Below are 22055 nucleotides of genomic sequence, written 5' to 3'. Positions count from 1 at the left end.
TTGCATAAAGTGTTAGAATCTAGCATATTCTATAAGTAGCAAGAATTTGATATTCTTTCACTTATGAAAAGGATTTGGAGTTGTGAAATGAGAATGATTGGAGATGTGTTCAATGTGATCTATTTCACAAAGTAAGAACCATAGGTAAACATTGTGTGCATGACAGGAGCATGGGACAAGTGTAATAATTCAAGTAAGAAGTTGATTGCCCGAAACGACAAATAATGAGTAATCGATATGGTGATAAATAAAAGGAGTTTTATTTATACTCAAAGGTTTGAGGCCATATGGGATTAGTATTATTCTTGTGTTTCACATTTGCATGTTTTGACTTCCAGAATAATTGAGTTTATTAAGAATAATCGAATTATTCGAACGGGCCACAGTCATTCATATGTTAGAAGTAGATATGAATGAAGATTGTCGTGAATTGGTGTGTGGATTGTCTAAAAGAGTATTAGACATAAGCAAATGTTTGCTGCAACGTTCATGAGTGCTTATGAATATGAATTTGAGCATTGGATTAAACCCACGCTCTCTTGGATCACTCCATGAATTGTATCACGAGTGATTGGTGAGACGATAACATCTTATATTCTTGAAACCGAGATGTGTGAGTTGTATCTTGCAAATCGGTTGCACATTGATAATATGTAAACGCATTAGTAACTTGGTGTTATAAAACATATTGTTGTGTGTGATTCGGTGAGTAAGTGCAAGCAAGCATTAAATCAAAGTTTATCCGTTCCTTTTATCCAAAGTAGGATAAAAGCGATATCTTTGGGCCCCTCGATGATTTTGTGATGATGAACATAAATGCTCGGCCGGGCTAGGGCTAATTTGATTTGTTCAATTAGTCATTCTTCATAAATCAGGAATCGAGATATAGTACAAAGAGAATGATTTGAAATCATATCTCATATGATATCTAGAATGGAGGAATATATGATCCCTTATCTTAAGGACACGCGTATCTGATATGATCAGAGTTGACAGCAGCTTTGGAAAGCTACGATTGCAAATCAGGATCTGAAGTAATACGCAAAATAGTTATTAGACTTATCCAAGTGGGAGACTGTTGGATTAGTGTCTAAGTCCATAACTATTTTGGTATGTACTTGACCCGATGGTGCATGGTCCTTTTGGGTTGCCTTCACCAAATCAACTTGATTGGAGAAATAAATAGAGAGAGAGAGAGAGGTTATTATGATTTATTAATATGTTATAAGAATAATATATTAAAGGAGAAATCATATTTGTTTAATTAATATTGGTCAATAATTAATCAAGAATTAATTTTGTGATCTATGGGTTGCTTGGTGGGCAAGCAACTAGATAAGGATAAGGACTGAAACCCTATCTCTAAACCTATATAAACCCCCTTTGGCTCATGATTTCGTCCAGACCTTCCCAAGGCATCTTAGGGACGAATTCTTATACCTCTCCTTTCTCTTTATACCTTCTCCATTTGCTCTTGGTGTTTGTAAGCCATTAGAGGAGTGACACTTGTGACTCTAAGCCTTCCAAAGTCAATTCAAGGAGGAATTGGGATTGTTATTACTACATAACAATCAAGGTAACATCTTAAACCTAATTATATGTTAATATCGATTCCCATATGCTAGAATTAGGGTTTATAGCCTTGGATACTTGCATGTACAATAGAGAAACCTAGATCCTAGCATTAGGGTTTGTATGAGCACATAGGATGTCTTATGACCAAAACCCATCAAAAATACGGTCCAAAATTTTCGTTTTCAAATCTTCATTAAAACCATAAATCATCCATAATCATAAATAAAATTGTGCATCATGTATCAAAAAGTATCATAATATCTGTCATATATCAAGATCTCATATCAAAATATCAGAGTAAAATTCCCAGGCTGAAGACTGTGGTGTGTGTCATGCGATCATCTCGAGCCCTTCCCTTTGCTAGTGGAAGTACCTGAAACCAAAACTGAAAACCGTAAGCGGGAAGCTTAGGGAACTCCCCTAAACCGCCCATACTTCATGGTCTAACATGCATATAAGTATCACACAGACAACAAGTATAGCTAACAAATAATCACATATCTATATTCAAATAATACTATGAGGTTCGGACCCCGCCCACTCTAGACTGCTACAAGATTCGGGCCCCGCCCACAGTCGACTACTAACATATCACATATAGGGGCCGGCCTTGGTGCCTTGGAATCGTTCCTACTGAAAGGGAACTCACCTCGTACGACTGCCTGCTGAAAAATCGAGTGAGGAATCCCTGTCTGCTACTCCGGCGACTCTCCGGCTATAAATTCCATAATAACACTAAATCAAAAACTGATAACTCTTCAAAGGGTAAAATGACCATTTTACCCCTGGTCAAATCAAGACTCTAGTCAAAGTCAGCATTATGGGTTGAACAACTCGTCGAGTCAACATTTCGACTCACCGAGTTCTATAACTCAGAAATCCTGAAATCGCAACTCAACTCGCCGAGTCACTCCACCGACTCATCGAGTCCTATCGAGTTATTCAGTCGCGACTTGGCTCATCCACTCGTCGAGTCCCTCTACAGACTCGGCAAGTTCTACTAACTGAAATCGGGAAAACACGACACAACTCGTCGAGTTCCCTTATGGACTCGACAAGTCCTTCTGTCTGTTTGGCCATCTTAACATGTTAAGCCCCTATATGCCATGGAACCCTTTCTAGATCCTAGATCTAAGATATAAGTCACTTGGGTCGCCCCAACCCCAGTGACCAAGGTTCTTGAACCAAAACATCCATAAAATAGAAAGAAATAGATATATGAGAAGAATGATCAAGTTGGAAACTTGATTTCCAGACAATGTAGCAAAAGGAGTGTAGTTCCTGGATCTACTCCTTCCCTCTTGAGTCTTCTATCTTCTACTTCTTCCACAAGCTTCATAAGGCACAAATAACACTCAAAATGGCAAGAAATAGCTCAAGATCACTTATGGCGGATTAGGGATTCGATAATAGGGTTTGGAGGTGATGGAGGATGGAATGGAGGCCAGATATGATGCTTAAATAGGGTGCAAACCCAAAAGATTATGGTTTCATCCAGCTTGTCCTACTCGTCGAGTCAGGGTTGCGACTCGTCGAGTAGCTCATTTAAACCCCGCGTCAAAACCTTCTTCTACTCGACGAGTCAGAGCTACCAACTCGTCGAGTCCTTCTTTCAAAATATATAAATATTTAATTAAACGCGTACCAGGGAAGCGGACGTTACAGAAAGGGTGAAAATTAGATGAAATCATACGCATTCTAAAGTGATTTTATAGTAAAATCCTTACTGATGAAACCGTAATTTTTATATAATAAAATATTACTACTGCGGAACGAACACTTTTTGATACATAGCAGAGGAAACAGTACTGCGGAATTAACAGTACTCTGTTGCAGAGTTGATGAAATAGTAATGCAAAAGTTTCTTGGAATACTAGTTTTTTTTCTTATACAAACCTCATAATAAACACAATTTAAAATGAACATCATTCATTCAAATCGAACCACAGAAAGTATGTTCCATCTTCGTATTTCGTCCATTGGTTTTGTGAGTCTTGCATACCTTGGTTTTCTGTTGCTTGCATCCCTAAGTTTTCTATCTCATGCGTCCCTTGGATTTCTGCCTCCTGCTTCCATTGGTATTCTGTCACTTGTGTCCCTTCGTCTTCTCTCGCTTTTATCCCACTACGTTTTCTACTTTATTTAGCTTCTTTGGAACAATTTCCTTACACATCCTTCCATTATGTGTTCTACTATGGCATCTACTACATCTTCTTATTTTCGGTTCCTCAACTTGTAAGGGGGTACAGTTGATGTTTTTTGGTCTACCTGTTTGACGTATTTCCATTACTGGAGGGTTAACAACCATAAGGTCATTAGGAACCTCCCAATCACCATGGTCCAGTAAGGGGTAGACGGCCTCCTCGTGTGTTCTTCAATACGTTTCAATTTTATAAGCATCTATAGTCATATGCCCACAGTTTTCATTTTTCAAGTGCATTAAAACCATTATCACATGACCACAAGGCAAACAGTTAGTTGTCAATAACTGCAAGAACAAGTCATTTGCCTCATGTCAACTATGCCACCACTTTTGAAGTCATGGACTTGATATGTTGCATTTTCAACACCAGATACCGACCATCCTGTTATCCCGTCTTTATTTTTTTTAACCATAGCTTCGGCCCACTTCGTAAGTATTGTTGTACTTTTTCTGTTAAAACAATGATATATCTTTATATATGACATTTATCGTTCAATTTGACAAAATTTTAGTCATACCTGCAGCCAGCCGACATTGGTATAACCTTTTCTGCATAAGCGCACAGAAGAACTCAAGAAGTGGTAATATAGGCAGCTTCCTAGCATCTTTTGTGTGACAACCGTCAAATTCTAGTCAAGTCAAAGTCAAATAAAGTCAAAAAGTCAAATCGGTCAACTCAATTAACCCGCATACACTAGGGTTTATGTTATGTAATTACTGTACAACTCACTATTTTAATAAGAAATCATCACTTGGAAAGTTCGTATTTTTAGATTTCTATAACCCTAATCGGGGTAAGTGAAGTAACAAAATGATAAAACACTATTGCATACCCATCGAGGGTGTGTAAGATCCTTAAACATGGATTAACGGGGTTTACGGATCGTGCGTTGCGAAGCCAGACACTCAAAAAGGTCACAAATGAAGCCTCTCCCAATCTCTTTCACTCTATCTCTCTCTATTAAAAATCTCTCCCAAATCTCTCTCAAAAGTTCCTATAACTTTTTGAAATCATTCGGGTCATCCCGACCCTTAACCGGGTCAAAAATCACTTAAAACGGGGTAAAAATGGGCAAAACAGCCTTAAGGAGCCGAAACCCCTCTTTAAGGGGCGAACCCTTTTAGAGCCGAAGGTCCCTTAAGGTACCGAACCCTGTTGAACCGAAGTGACCAGGACCAAAGCCAAAGTTGCTTGCGAGCCGAACCCGAGGCTCCTTGTGAGCCGAACCCGAAACACCATTGAACCGAACCCGAACCCCTTCAGACCGAACCTCCCCCCTTCGCCTTCGCTCCATTTCGGTCCATCTCGACCCAGTTCGCCTTCGGTCCATGGCCACAAGGGACCGAACCTTCGGCCCAATGTGAGAAGCTTCGCAGAAAGGCCATTTTCGCCCGGTTTTCAACTAGTTCTGCGTTTAAGCCCGTTTTTTATTATTTTAATGCGGGATTTTCACCTAAAATCATATTTCAACATATAAAACCCCATATATCATGAATTAATCATGTTTTGAGTGCAATCCTTATCCAAGATTAGTGATTGAGATACTTGTGGTGGAGTGTTGACTTTGCCTTAGTGTATGACACAAGCAATCACCCCATGCCCACTCCATGACCAGCCCTTGTCCTTCCACCATGCCTGGTCATTTCATTGTCCTTTTCCCACCATTTTCCAGCCATACTCTTGGTCAAAGGCAGGAAAAACTCTTATCTCTCCTCTCATTTCTCTCATTCTCCACCAAAGAACAAACTCCATTCTCTCTCACTTCTCTCTCTACATTTCGAGATTCCAAGGCTGATTTTCAAGTTCTTCATCTAATTTTGGTAAGTAATATTATCCTTCATATGATTATTCCACCTCTTTCTACTCAAATCATAGGTTTCTTACACAAATTTCATCATATTTGTGTTAGAACTTCGAATCTTCAAGCAATCTTCTAAGTGTTCTTGAGTTGAACACTTCCTTTCTTCAACATCCATCCACTGAAATCACAAAAGGTGAGTTCATACCCTTATCTTTTCATATTTTTCTAAAGTTTTATGGGGGAGGGGGAATACAAGTTAAAACACTAAGAACACAACTAGACTCTTCCAACAGCTTTCATCAGGAAAGTTCCACTCCATTCATGGACTGTTTTGGACAACTTAAACATTTTAGTTTTAAAAACTGTATTAGGTGCAAATAGTTCAGGTTCATACCTTTAAATTGGCTACTTGCACATCTCCATACGATTTTTCTACAATTTATGGTGATTTTTACAAAACAGTCTATCATTTCAAGAACAAATTCGGACCAGTCTGTGAATATGGACTTTTTCACACAAGTTGGAGGTCACTAAAAATCATAATAAAATTTATGAACAAACCAAACTCATTTTCCAAACTCTCAAAATTTACGGATTCTGATTTGAACCTTTGATGATTTTTCTATAAATTTTCTAATAACAAGAATAGAAATGTTATAATTAGAAAAATGTTATCAATTTCATTTACACCTTGTAATTTGTTGAGCAAGGAGTGTATCATTATATGAACACTTGTTGTTATATTATATGTCATTTTTTCTTGGTAAATTAAGCATACATCAGAAAAAAAAAAAAAAAGGATGATTTTTACCTTCACAAGTGTGGTAATAAATTAATATAAACAAAGTTTATACCCCTTTGCATTACAAACAAATTTGATAAACTATTGAAAGTATAGTTTATGTTCACTACCACTACCATTATTTTGATAAACTATAATAGGTATAGTTTATGATTCATTTACATAGCAAACTCATTACTAAAAGGTCTCACTTATAGAAAAAAAAAAGGTTTTTCATTACACTACATGTAAATCCATTAATGACTAAATGTGAGACATTCTTTTCATGTTACTTTTCAAGTAATACACTTAAGTCTTGTATTGTAACCAAAATCTCTTGTAGGGAGAGCGTGATAGTTGTATATAGATCTATATTGGGATTGACACCACACACCTTGCTGTTAGCTACAGTGGGACCTTGAGGTCTACGGGTGACAAATGTCATAACATTTCCGACGCCCAAAGAACGTCGTTTCAGGCCAACTAGGTCATAACATGGTTATAATAACTCACAACAAGTATTAACAAAACATAGGATTTACAGGAACTTCACTAAATCAAACGAGTTTATGTCAATTTAAACTTGCATTGTTTTTACTATAAGTATGGGAAATTACTTGTACATTTCGGTCTTTGGATTTTAAGACTACATTTCACACTTTAAGATAAATATTGCATTTTTCTAGAACAAACACCACATTTACAAGGAAAAAGACTTTTACTACTGCATTCAAAATCTTATGAACTCACCAACTTAATTGTTGACACTCTTTCAAAACTACTTGTATTCTCAGGAAATCAATAAATAGGTAACCAAGTGCTTTTGATGATTGGACGTTAAGGCGTCAAACATTTCATTTTTGTCAACATAATGTAATTGATTTGGCAACATGTAAACTCATATTATGGCGTAACTTTTTCAATTATATTTATGTTGGTTGTGTTTACCTGGGTGTGTGATATTTTGATACAACATTCATGGACTCTGCGCTGTTTGAGGTCAAATAATTGTACCTCATGGTAGGGCAATGGGATCTAGTCCATTTATCACGTGGAATTTGACTAAGGTATGCCGCTACATCTGGTCTAAGAGTACAAAGTCTCCCCTAATATTGTTCAAACTCAGTGGTCTTGTAAGCTCTTACAAGCTTCCAAAGCAAAATTTTTGTTTTTTTATTTTTTCCAAAGGTGTGCACTATGTTTCCTATTAGATGAAAACCACACAGGCCATGTTGAGCATTTGGGAAAACATTTTGAATACTTATAGCAATTGATGCAGCCTTATCCGTTACCAATGTCAAACCTTCCAAATCACCAATGCATTCATGTAGTTTTTCAAGGAACCATGCCCAAGAATCCGTTGTCTCTTTTGGGCAAATTCCATATCCAATAGGCAATATCTGATTGTAACCATCCATGGCAACTACATGCAATATGGTGCCTTTGTATTTTCCCTTCAGATAGGCACCATCCATAATAGTAACTTTTTTACAAAACCGTCTGAAAGCACGTGTCTGCAACAATTATGTAAAAAGCATGAATATATTAACAATTTGTAAACACTATATATTTACAAAGTTTAAAATTCAATTTATGTATTTACCGCGTAGCCAATAGCGAAAAAACAATACTCGAAGCGGTCCTCCAAATTAGTTTGTATGTACGCCAAAGTCCCAGGATTATGTTTCTTTAAGTTGTGAAAATAAACTGGAAGTTTGGAAAAACTTTCTTCGGGGGTCCCTGTCATCAATCCTATAGTAAATTCTCTAGCATGTCACGCTTGTGAATAATTCAAATTAATTTCCAGCAACACATTCATATCTCTAATAATATATTTAGGTCTCCAAACTCTCAAACTACCTTGACCCATAATGTCATATATTATGGTTCCCACAACTTCACTAGTTGCTTGCCTATGATTTGTGTGTATAAGTTATGAAGAACATGTGTGCTCCTAATTAAAAGTCTTAATTTCAAACATTTTAGTTCCTTTAATGACAACTGCATATAAACGCCAATGACATTTTTCTTGCAAACAAACAACCTCGTATCGAGATTTGCTTGATTTTTGAACCTTAATCTGAAACTTTTCTTTAACTGCTTTGAATTTAACAGAAGTTGTTAGGTCTTTTTTGCTGGTATAGGTTTGATTCACAAATATTTTGTCATTTGGACCTAAACTGTGAAATGGTCCAGGTTCAAGAATAGGTTATGCACAATCAGGAATAGGAGGAATACAATGTCAGTGATTAAAAGCAATTTTCCGTTGCATGTACTCATCTTCCGACCAACCTTCATTTGATTTTTCATCAGATAATTGATCATTAAAATTAGGTACTTCTCCAAACTCAAATAAATTTTGATGTTCTATTCTGTCATGCGCAAATTTGGTTCATTATTATCATCTAATATAACGTTATCGTTATCTGATACAAATTTATCAGCAACTGAAGTTTTCTTTTCATAACCCACTCCTATGTCATTTCCTCGTCTCTTTCCACCAAATTGTCTATCTCCACGACCTCTACTACTTTTTGCTCCAATAAACTGGCTTTTCACCACTGACTGTTCTTCAACTTCTTCACCTACCACCGATAAATACAAATGCACTTTCAGCTTTGTTTCAGACATTACATGTTTCAGGTGATCTACATCATATTCACCTGCAAGCTCCATGGCATATCCACACTCATGGTGTTTAAAAGACAAAGACATATGGCTATTGAACACACCGACCTTATTTCTAACCATTTGTAATAACATTTGATGGTCAAAGTTAAAGAGGAAGATTTAAACCATAGTTTTTCACATTATTTCTAACGTAAATCTCATTTGTATTAACTAACTACCACACCCCTCCCATACACAGAATAATAAAACTCATTTTTACAAAACTTTCTCCACAAAGATAACGAAAAAACGACTTCTACTGATTATAGCATTCATAAAATTGAAAAAATTCGTTTCTGGTCACTAAAAGGCATATCAAACGAGAATAACTTTTAAAAAAAATCATATATAATCGTCAATTATTGCTTAAACACGACTAAAACAACAATTTCCGCAGAGAATTAATGAAATTCGTAGAGCTGTTCACAGATCCGCAAAGTCATCTCTACGGATCAGTCAACAACCTATTCCCCAAAGCATTAAGAGATCCATAGAGCAGATGAGACATCTCTGCGGATCTAGTGAAACCCCGTAAAAAAATTGTCGTTTACTGTCACCACCTCATTTCCGCGGAGGTGTTCATTGATCCTCAGAAGTGTTAAAGGATCCAAAGAGCACCCTTTTGCGGATCTTGTGGTCATTTTAAAAAACCTTAATTTTTATGGTTATTTTCTTAAAACCCCCAATTTATGGTTATTTGACGAAATTTGTCTAAAATTTATAATTACATCCCAAGTACTAACGAACACATATGTCCTTAAAGTATATGAATGCCTAAAAAGGGTTGGTTGTGTTCCATGCATGAAGACGTGCGGAAATAGCAAAATGCGACGGAATGAAGCTGTCTTTTACAAAACATGCGATGTTGTGCTCTTTTTCAATGTTAAACATTAATACATTATTCCTTTTTATGTGATTTAAATTATTAAAAAAAACATTATACTTATCATTTTGGGTATATTTAAATAATATTATACTTATTTTGTGGAGACTTCAATTTAAAATTTTATCCATCAATAACTATTACAATATTTAAAATCAACGACAAGCAAAAAGATTAGGATTACCAAACGCTTACATATACTCCATTTTCTTTACCAACTCAAATGCTTAAAGCAAAACCTTCTCTCTCTTCACCGGAATTTATGGAGGAAGATGGGGAGGAGGGGACGCCACGATCTCCATTCTGGTTACAAACTACCAACAACGTCGGCCGTATTCAACGCTACCGCCGCCGTCTCTCATCCCTCTTCTTTAACTCCGTCGTCTTGATCATCTTCTTGCTCTTACTTGCAATTCTATCCATGGTGTTCGTCATCCCAAATGTTATTGATTTCTCATCAAACGTTTTTAAGCCAAATTTAGTCAGGAGAAGTTGGGATTCGATTAATTTAATCTTGGTTTTAGTCGCTTTGGCATTTGGGTTTCTTAGTAGAAATGTTAATAATGATGAGAAAGTAAGTTATGATCGGAGTTCGTCGGAATTATCAACCGGAGCTCCGATGATCACGTCTCCCTCAAGCTCAACCCCACATCAATGGTATGATTTCCCAGATCAATCCATGAGTTCTACTACTGGGTTACGGAGGCAAAAGACTAGCATCTCTTACCCAGATTTACGGGAACTATCGCCGCCGTGGGATCATGGCGCCGTCGATCCATGGCGGTTTTCAGATGATACACATTTGAATTATTACAAGGTTTTGGAGTCAAACCGGAACTACCTCCGGCAACGGAGCCGGCGAGAACAGGATTCTGGAGGCGTGGTTGACGTGAATGCGTTTGGTGGTGTTTCTCAAGAAAGTTTATATACTCCGGCACAGAAACCAGCGGTAGCGGAAGAAAGATTATACATACCACCACCACAACCGATGCCTCCGCCATCTCTTCCGCCGCAGCCGCCAATTGATACTGTGAAAAAGAAGATGAAGACGAAGCGAAGAGCTAGAAGCTCTGAACCCCGAAAAGTATTGTCGCCGGTTATCGATCCGTTGCCGGAGCCTTCATCGCCACCACCGGTTAAGCAATTGACTGAACGGAAAACGAATGGTGGCAATGCAACAAAAGAATTCTTTACGTCGTTTTACCATAAGAAGAAAAAGAAGCGTCAGAAGGAACGGAGTTTCGACGATTTACAGAGTCTTTTACACCATTCTCGACCACCCGCGACAAGATTTCAGCTACCACCAACGTCTCCGACGCCTCCTCCACCACCACATCCTCCATCGGTTCTCCATAAACTGTTTCCAACTAAAAAAGAAAAGCAAAAGATGATTACATCAGCCACACTACCTCCTCCTGTACCACATACGTCTCCGCCTCCACCGCCACCTCCGACGAGTACTGCATCTCTTACACGACGACCCACCAGATCACAATCAGCTCCATTCCTTTCCGATAATCCTGCTGTGCCATCGATGCTTGGAAAGTTCAACAGTATAGAAGACAGCTCAAGCGGAGGAGACTCGCCGATGAAGCAAGTTCCTCCACCACCACCGCCGCTACCGCCCTTCAAGGTGCCGGATTGGGAGTTCGCAGTGCAAGGTGATTTTGTTAATTTGCAGAGCGGAGTGAGCTCCAGAAGTGTGTCTCCTATCGGAGATGAAGCTCAGTCGCCATCATCCGTCGTAGATGCAACGGTGGCGCCGCCCCTTTTCTGTCCGAGCCCCGACGTGGACACTAAAGCTGATAACTTCATTGAAAGTTTCAGAGCCAGATTACAACTTGAGAGAATGTCCAAACTTGGGCCAGGCCCGGATTCAGGCCCAGGTGAGAGTTAATGGGCACCGGTATCCACGTGGTTATTTTATTTAAATTCTTTTGGTGATAATGTCATATATATATATACAAGTCTTATTATTTATGAATACATTTGGGGTTTTGTTTTATATGTTACCGTATTTAAATTTTCGTAATTATTTTGATGGTTGTGACGTGGGTATGTAAGATGAGAGTCGTCAAGCCATGCATCATAAAATTACAAAGCATGTCAGCATGTGAGGGTTTGACTTTGGCTGGTATCTATGAATGAAAGAATGAGGAATTATAATAATTTAACAATAATAATAATAATTGCGGAAAATTAATAATACAATCAAATGATTGGTAATATTAAATAATTATGTAGTTGTCATTAAATTTGAAATAATAGTTTTTACATTAGATTTTTATAAAACGTTGTAATTATTTTAATATAACTAGACAAAAATCCTTTGGTATGAACGTACGTTTTTGTAACTAATAGTTTTTCATTTCTCATATTAATGAGGTATAACCAATGTTTTAAAAACCGATTTTTTAGTTGAACCGGTATGATGACCAGCTTCCGGTTCAACCGGTTTAACCAGTTCAACCGCCGGGTCAACCGGTTTCTATAATTTTCATTTTTTTTCTTATTTTTTTGCACATACATACATACATATATAATTCATTAATTTGACGTCTGCAAGTTCAAACATTAAAAATACAGATAAAAATAAGTTGTAGATCAATATAAATACATTAAAACAACACATAACTATAAGTTTTTACATCAATTCACATACGTAAAAAAAAAGTATAATACCAAAACAAAATATAGTTTTAAATGATACAAGTGCATCAAAAAACATCATAACATTTACCATATGTTTTTATTTAGAAAAATCTAAATAGATGTGAAAAAGTCCACCAAAGTTTATTGTTGAAAATGGTTTTTTTCTATGTATTTTTATTTAGTTTAACCGATTCAACCGTTTTCTCTAAAAACCGGTCGGTTCAATCTGGTTCAGAAATTGATGTCAAACCGGTGATAGTTGAACCGTTCTCTTCTCCGGTTCCCGGGCCAACCGGTTCAAACCGGTTTTTAAAACACTATGTATAACATCTTCATCCTGTATGTATCACAATATTGTCAGTTTTGGGCTTCCAGCAGGAAAACTTTCCAAATGGTTATTCATCATAGAATTACTTTTGTTTGGACATGCTTAGCTGCAAAGTTCTTATGGAACCTACTGCTCTCAATTTTAAAACACGTGACATGGAAGGTATCCACATCTTTTATAAGGAATGATTAGTTTTCCTTCCCAAACAATGTGAGATCGGTAGCCACCCACCTTAACCAGGTCCCGCATCGATTGGGAAGAACTAAACATTCCTTATAAAGGGATGATAACCTCCCTATGGAAAGGTATTTTAAAATTTTAATCATGAGGGCAACAGATCTCATAAGAACTTTGTAATTAAGTGTGTCCAGATGAAAACAATTACAGAATTGTGGCTCCTTGGAAAGTTTTCATGTCGGTAGACCAAAACGGACAATATTTTGATACATATCATCAAATGATAATGTTACCGTAAAACTCTTAATACAGTTAACAAAATTATTTGGTTGTGTGGATAGATTGATGGTACTCGTCTTGCTCATGTTATATACTACATCTTAAAATGGTTAACAAAATTATTTGACAAAACTTCAAAAATGGTCCCTGTGGTTTCCAAAAATATCAAGTTTAGTCCCTAAGTTCAAAAAACCTCACAGATGGTCCCTGTGGTTTCAAAACTTTTAACAAATGGTCCTTTTCGCTAACTTCGTTAGCTTTTGGCCATTAAGTGAAGGGTATTTCTGTCATTTCACTACCACAGGGACTATTTATGAAGTTTTTGCCTTATTTAAAAAAAAGTTAAAAAATATAATTATTTAATATTAAAGGGTCCCACCCTCTCTCTCTCTCTCTCTCTCTCTCTCTCTCTCTTACGTCTTCTTCCTAAACAAATCAAGATTCAAATTCCAAATCAAATTTCCACAAGCTTGATTTCATCTGGGTTTTGAATTTCGTTATCAATCAAACCTCAAATTCCAAATCAGATAAGGATTCAAAGCTCTGTTTTCGTGTTTTAATTGAATCGAAATCTCTCTATTTCTTTTCCCTGCTCCAGTTGAGCCTAATTTGCATCTTTATCGGACAAAGAAGACTCCCATTATTCCAATTCGAGCTCTAGCTTTTCCGATTCACCCTTTTCCCTTTCTCTTCTTCCACGAATAATCACCACCACCATTTATATGTTATCTCCGACCAACAGCTACCCTCCCCTGCCCCCATCTGATATGTCTTCTCCGACATATCAGAAAGAAAAGATGCACGAATGGGAAATAACGATTCCAAACAAAATTCACTCAAGATCAGAAAGAAAGGATGCACGAATTAGCTAAACGAGTCGGATGGAAGATGCGGAAGAGAGACGAAGACTTAATAATCGAATTCTGCAACGAAATTGGGGTCGATAAAGGGGTTTTCAAAGTCTGGATGCATAACAACAAGATGACGTTCGGCGTCAAGAAAGATTCCGGCAACCACAACAACGACAATGGATCTCCCGGCGGTGGAATTGATTTCTTAACAAATAGAAATAACCACCATGAACAATCGAAATGTCTTCCTTCGTATGTTTGCAGATTTCTGAGTATATTTCAGGGGGATAAGCGATTTATTGGTGATAGATTTGGGTTTTGGTTTGTTGATTATTGATTTGTGTTCTCTTAGGGTTGAGAATCGGGAATGAGGGTTGCGATGATCAGGAGAGGGAGAGAGAGAGAGAGAGAGAGAGAGAGAGGGTGGGACCCTTTAATATTAAATAATTATATTTTTTTTCTTTTTTTTAAATAAGGCAAAAACTTCATAAATGGTCCCTATGGTAGTGAAATGACAGAAATGTCCTTCACTTAACGGCCAAAAGCTAACGGAGTTAGCGAAAAGGACCATTTGTTAAAAGTTTTGAAACCACAGGGACCATCTATGAGGTTTTTTGAACTTAGGGACTAAACTTGATATTTTTGGAAACCACAGGGACCATTTTTGAAGTTTTGTCAAAATTATTTGGTTGTATACGTCTTGCTAATGTATATATTAAAATTCAAAATATTGATTTGCTCATGTTATATATATCTTAAAACGGTTAACAAAATTATTTGATTATGTCCCATCTTGCTCATGTTATATATTAAAATTCGAAATATTAATTTTTATAATTATACAAAGTTCCATAATGGAAGAAGATATCATAATGGAGCAAACATTAGATTTCAACGGCTAAAGTTATAAAAAAAAAATGTAAGACATCTAGGTGGAACAAAAATAAAAGTTTTTTATTATTTGATAAAATTATCTCTCATGGTTCATTCACCCCAAATCCAAACTTCATGATTGATTTGACACCTCATTCGTGGGAAAGCCATTAGCAATTCAGCATGTTCACCTCACCATTGATGAGCAGATTTGCTGACATCATTCGATCCAATATTCTATAGCCACATTTTTTAGACCTAAAACATTCAATAAGAAATGATGAAATATTCCACATCCTTGGAATTATAACTCGTGTTATAATTGGTGTTATTTTATTCCGTGATATGTGAAGAGTTTTTTATTGATACACTAACGTTCATCGATCAAACAACATAAAATACATGAGAGCAAGAATCATTAGCAAATGCTTCGGGTGTTGTGATTATGTGAGCATTGGACTTCTGGTCAAGCCTCTAGCTAACTTAGGAATAAGGGATTCCTCTTTCCTAACTTTTTCAATCCACTTTGCTTTTATTCGAATCTGTTCAATACTTTGCTTCAAGTTCCTACTAAATGAAGGACTCACTCTGCTTCCAAAAAACTCTTCAACTTCCTCCGCCTTCTCATTGCTGCTAAACTGAAATCAACACATGTTTCAATCAGACACTAAACATGTGTTCACATAATCATAAGTCAAATAAAAATTACAAGGCATCAGATTACTTACAGGTGTCACAATATCTCTAATGAAATGATGGAAGACCATCCCTTGACCCCATCGCTTTACAATTACATCCCAGTTGTCCTGAAAACAGAAAACAAGCATAAGTGAGAAGGATATTAATTAAGTTAAAGAATGTAATAATTATAATTAATGTGAAATTAGGGTATGATTTTATTTTTATATAGTCGACTCGAGATACCTTTAACCATATCCATGATGTTTCACGGGCTTCCAAGCTTATGCGTGCTGTTACATAAATTGTATCTTGTTCTCGGATCTATGAGGGTAAAGATTTTAAAAGAGTCATGAATGATTCAGATGAGTTGATAATAATATTAATGGTTTTTAAAAAAAAAAAAAAATGTGGAATACCTGATTGGAAAACATGAGGTTTAGAACCTCTGTCACTATATCTGATTCTGGAGAAGAAGCTATACAACCTGTAAAATGTCAAAGAGATTGGATTATATTTTATAGGCTAAAAATTATTTCAAAGAGAAAAATGAAAATAGAAAATCTGATTTTTTTAGTATAAATGCTTACTCAGAATCCTGGTTTTCTCTTGAACTGCATCGGTTTCTCTATATAGCTTTAATAGAGAATCAAAGTCACTTCTTTCAAGAGCACTTGAAGTTCTCATAATAGAAATGTAAGCAGCCTGAAGAAATTAAAAGCTTCAACAAATTAATACTACTTATAAACAGAATAACAAGAGTTATCTGTTAGTTTATTATGCTTACCTTTCTAATATCAACAGGAAACACTGATGTGTTTTTATCATTCATGTATGTCTGAAATCGCTTCTTTAATTCTTCATGAGTTTCTTTGTGGCCAAAAGTAGCTAAGGCCATGAAAACTTCTTCTCTTAACATTGTGTTCAAATGGCTTTCACCAGATACAGGTTCTACCCCTAATTTCCTGAAAAAAAGACATTGTAACTCCAAACTTGAAACACTTTTAAGAAATGGAAAATAGAAAAATTCTACATTGACTTCATGGATTTGAACTATTAGTGGACATGCTTACTCTGCAGATGATATGATGAGATCAATAAAGAACTGGTTCAGATGATTCCATGGATCATAAATAGCATCCTTTAATATCTTTGCAACATTATAACAAACCTGTAACATAAACAGTAAAATAAAATAGTCAGAGTCACCTTTTTATTCATCATTTAAAAGGTTACCAAAAAATCAAGATTTTTACACTGATAAGTCTTGATAACACAAGATAATCAAGATCATCTCTATATAGATCCATTAATGAAAGAAGAGATAAGATCGACTCTTCACCAGCCTCACACAGAGCATAAGTATCATCCAATATCCCTGAAAACAGAACCATTTTCAGCATAAAATTTATTAAAATCAAGATTAGGTTTCAAAGGTTTAGGGTTTAAGGTTTTTTTTAAGGAATACCAAATTTATCTTCTGGAGACAAGCATTTATCTTGTATGGCTTTTCTCAATCGAGCTGTGAGTGTAATATCATACTTCACCCTATAAAAGCCAGTGTGCCCAATGTTGACTTTGACCCACAATTTTTCATCAACTTCTTGATTTTTATTTCCATTTTGATTTAAACTTGTGTAATATGAATGATAAAGCTCTGATAAATCCAATTTTCCAACTTTTGTTTCTAAAAGAAATTTTTTGTGGTTACTGTAGGAGCCAAGTGATAAAGTTATGGGGACAATCCATTGGCCTTCACTTTGCAATCCCAGTGACATAAATCGAGTCTGCAAATTAAATAATATGTTAAGGTAAAAATATTAAATAATAAATTGAATATCAGTAGATGAATTTATAATTTTGATGTTACTATACCTGTACAAATTCCAAAGTGTTATTTTCAAATCTAACATATATAACTGGATACCCAGTTTGTTTTGTCCATATGTCCATAAGTTTGTTCACTTCAAAACCAGATTCTTCTGTAAGAACACTCCATAAATCCTCTGTCTTTGCATTTTTGAATGCATATTTCTTCATGTAAGAACTCAATGATTTCTAGATTCAGGAAACAAGCTTGATCACAAACACATACACTTGGATATAGCACATAAGTTATGTTAATTAAAAGGGTATTTTTGGAAATAACCTGGAAAATTTCATCACCAAGATACTCCTTTAGCATACGAACAAGAGATGAGCCTTTCTTGTAACTTATGGCATCAAAAACTTCAAGCACTGAGTTGGCATTCTCTACCTCCACCTGAAATTGCATGCATCTTATAAAGGACATATTAATTTAATGTAACATTTAAACTAATAGTAAAATAAATCACTGATTATAATAATTTGTTTACCTCAACTGGGTGTGATTGTTCCAATGAATCTATACGAAGACCTCCAGCTGTCACTTCAAGGAACTGTGTCCAAATTCTCCACTCAGGAAATAATACATCAGTTGCTAAGTAACTTACCTACATTATCAAATTTAACAAATAATTAATAAGAAAATAATCATTTGGGTTATTGTAGTTAACTTAAAAGACCTTACCCATGTAGCAAAACCTTCATTGAGCCATAAATGAGTCCACCATTCCATTGTTACCAAGTTCCCAAACCATTGATGCCCAACTTCATGTGTTACAACAATTGAAAGCTAACATGAAAAGAAAAAAAAAATTATTAGAAATCTATAGACTTTATGAAAGTGATAACAAGTTGAATAAGTGTTTAGATGTAGTATTATATATATATTTTTCCTACTCTTTGAATGTTAGCTGCTGCTGAATGCAAATTATCATGGAGAAGTTCAGTTTCACGAAAAGTGATCAGTCCATAATTTTCCATGGCCCCACCAGAGAAATCAGGAACAGCTACCATATCTAGCTTGGGAAGTGTGTAAGGCATTGAGAAATACCTATGCAATTCCAATAAAAAATATTACTAAATTCATTTGTATGGGAATAGTTAGGGTGTGTTTGGTATGATGTAATGGAATCATATAAAGGAATGGAATAATTCATTACATTCCGTTGTCTTGTTTGGTTGGCTTGAAGGAATGGAATGTGTCATTCAAACATGTTGTTTATTATGCACGAGTAGAAAAGTAAATTAAATCTAACCTGATGAATAAACATCTTTTTGACATATGTCATCTTCTCCTTTATTTTGACACATGTCATTTTCTTGTAATTTTAAGTTGCTTATTTTCCACGTGTCATTATGTGGTGTTTTTCAGTTTTTAAAAATGCTATCTAATACTACGAATATAAATTTATTAAGTCTTTTTACAATTAACTTTCCTTCCATAATGTAATCACTAAATTTATGCCAATAAACACAGCCAGTATACCTTTTTTAAAAATATTTTATAAGATTTTAAATTTTTAAAAATGACTACTAATATAAATTTTATTAAGATTTTCTACAAAAAAACGTTTCTTCCATAATTTACTTCCTAAAATTATGTCTCTATACACACGGGTCTCACACCTAGTTAAATTGATAAATGAAGATAAAAAATGTTATTTTGTATAAATAAACTTTAAATAAATTATATATACATGTATTTTATGTTGTTAGAAATATATACTATATGTATTTCAAATAGTCAAAAGAAGTTTCTTTATCACTTAAAAGAATTTGTTTACAAAATTAAGAAATTAAATACCAGGAAATCTTAAAATAAAACTATAAAGAAATGAAAACACACACACACACACACACACCATTCCCTATGTGCCAAAAAAAATAACAACTAAAAACAGTGTGCAATGGGAAAATTGCAGCATAAGTAGAAAAGAGGAAAAAATAAATAAATTATCTATTGTATCTTTTGGATAAGATAAACCACTCTCAATAGCAATGCATATGATATGATTTATAAATTTAAAGTTGCTTACTTTGTATATAGTTCAAGTGCCTTGATTGAAATACTTAAAGCTAACTTGCCCTTCTCACTCTTACCAACAGGACAATATGCACGAACCCTAACACCATCAGGTGTTGTTTCTTCAATGTAATCAAACAAACCAATCACAACAGCCACCAAATAAGTTGACATAATTGGAGTTTCTTCAAAACAAATAGTCTTAAAATCTCCATTGATTGTCTCCTTAGAAACAGGCATATTTGATAATGCTGTCAACTGTGATGGTATGTTGTCAACTGTTATCTTGAAGGTAGCCTGTATTGCATACATTTAGCAGGTTGTTAATAGGTTTTTAAGTACCTAGGAAATATATAATTCTTATTCGTGTTAAATACATTGCTATTTTGTGGATTTCAAATAAAGTCAAAGGGTAGAAAATGAGAAATGCATCCAATCACATGCCTTAAGAGCAGGTTCATCCCAGCATGGAAAACACCTTCGTGCATCAGCAGGCTCAAATTGAGTCACTGCCATATTTTTTCTCACTCCTTCATCAACATAAGTCCTGAAAAATATGAACACCTGATAATTGATATGGATGTTTATTGATTTCATCAACCCGATTGTAAGTAAAGAAGAAAGTGAAATACCCTTTGTAGAAACCCTTCATGTGTTCGTTAAGAATTCCAGTAAAATTAATCTCCAAAACACCTTCTCCTACACCGAGAGGTGCCTCAAATACCAACACAAGCATTTCGGCATCGTTGTCCACTACCACTTCACTTGGAACCACTTGCTGCAATTTCACAAACACCTGGTGAGCATTCCGAAATACAAAGACCTCCGAAAACAGAGTGACTGAACTAACTAATTACATGCTTGTTGGAGTCTGTGAAAGAGGATTCAGTAATCACTAGATCGATTGAATTTAAGACGAGGAACCGGGTGGATTCCAAGATTGATAAGTCAACAAGTACAGAGCCGGAGAAGTTGCATAATTCGAGGTTGGGTTTCAGAGCTAGATGGTAACGATGAGGGGTTGCGAATTTTGGAAGCCTGCTTTGGCCTTTCAAGTGTTCCAGCTTCTGTTCTTCGTTTTGGTTCATGATGTTCATATCAATATCATCGGCTCAATGATTCAGTGTAATTACATATAGCAGTGGCTGCAACAGTGACAAACTATAGAGATGTGATAAGGCAGATAATAGGCACTCTTGGTGCCGTGTTTGACGTGTGATCTGCTGCATGATTTGGCGCTAGATAATGGGATATAGCGTAGTTTCTCTACTGATGCTGATTGTGACTGTTGCATCCAATAGCTTCCTTGCATTTGTAATGTTTGGAACGACATGGGTCCTTTGTACCACAGTAGCGGACAGATAATTTCTATGAGGTGGCGTTGGGAACATGGAAGAATAGATGTGAAAGGATGGAATTTTTGTTTTTGGTGCCGCTGTGCAAAATCCGGGTGGATATATCCAACTTGGCGATGGTTCTATTCGGGTTGGGTTCACTTTGACCCATTTATGTATTCATTCTAAACCAATACAATTTATTTAACAGTCGATTAATTTATGTATTTTCTATCTACCCTTTTAAATAAATGGGTTGAACATTAAATCATTTAAAATTAAAAATGTAAATAAATTAAAGAGTAAATTGCATGAATTGTATATGTGTTTCATTCTTAACTTTTGTATTTTCATTTGTAGCGTCTTAGTTAGTTTGAAACTTACATATTTTATCTTTTTCTGGGTTAGTTGTTTTTTCCCGTTTAAATGTCTCACGTGTCTTGCACGCAGGAATATTGTGAACAATTGTATATGGCATCATTAGGGCATAACAAAGCATTACATACCCTATCATCGTTCATTACACTTCGATTCATTAAGAAAACCTAATTTATTGTTCAACACAAACAATGGTGGGTTGGAGGGTGCATGAGGACATGGCTGAGATAGATATTGGATGTCATTACGGTAATGCAACTTATATTTCTTTCCACTTTCCTCTTCGTTGTGAATTTTAAAATTGGTTATTAACTTACTCGTTTTCCTTCTAAAGTTGGCCACCCAGTGATTTTTGAAAATCAAAGAGGTTTGATTTTATCGAGATTCAAGAGTGAAGGTGAAGATTAAGTATATGCCAGTTCTAGTGGAAGTGTTGTTGTCTTCATCATATTATATGTTGATGACAAGTTGTTCATGAGTAACGGTGGTCCTGTTTAAAAAGTGTGATATCTTGTCTAGGGCATTTTTATGAAAAAAAAATAAAGATTTATAATGATAGATCTGGTAGGCTAAATTAGTAAAGCATAAAGGTGATGGGTTTTCTGGATTACTTCAATATACTTGTGGAATTTCACATAACTGGCTTATAGGCACATGCAATCCTAGAAAATTCTATGGTTTTTCTCATAATAGCAACATACT

General features: G+C 35.5%; 2 protein-coding genes across 2 annotated transcripts; one reads left to right on the top strand and one right to left on the bottom strand.

Moving 5' to 3' along the window:
• Positions 1-10137: 10137 nt before the first annotated feature.
• LOC111908608 (pollen-specific leucine-rich repeat extensin-like protein 1) lies at positions 10138-11811 on the top strand. The gene has a single exon (XM_023904428.2). The coding sequence runs from the start codon at positions 10138-10140 to the stop codon at positions 11809-11811; it is 1674 nt and encodes a 557-aa protein (XP_023760196.1).
• A 3577-nt stretch (positions 11812-15388) lies between these two features.
• Positions 15389-20987, bottom strand: LOC111908607 (aminopeptidase M1). The gene is made up of 18 exons (XM_023904427.3): positions 20499-20987; positions 20274-20419; positions 20086-20188; positions 19655-19938; positions 18516-18669; positions 18304-18408; positions 18110-18226; positions 17902-18015; positions 17628-17810; positions 17221-17539; positions 17009-17130; positions 16826-16923; positions 16540-16717; positions 16343-16457; positions 16172-16239; positions 15999-16076; positions 15803-15880; positions 15389-15712 (listed from the first exon to the last, which is right to left on the bottom strand). Exons 1-18 carry the CDS (start codon positions 20736-20738, stop codon positions 15518-15520), a joined length of 2697 nt encoding a protein of 898 aa, XP_023760195.1. The 5' UTR covers positions 20739-20987; the 3' UTR covers positions 15389-15517.
• Between the last annotated feature and the right edge of the window lie 1068 nt (positions 20988-22055).

This window comes from Lactuca sativa, chromosome 4, assembly GCF_002870075.4.
Source record: "Lactuca sativa cultivar Salinas chromosome 4, Lsat_Salinas_v11, whole genome shotgun sequence".
NCBI lineage: Eukaryota > Viridiplantae > Streptophyta > Magnoliopsida > Asterales > Asteraceae > Lactuca > Lactuca sativa.
This window is presented reverse-complemented; position numbering and strand designations above follow the sequence as displayed.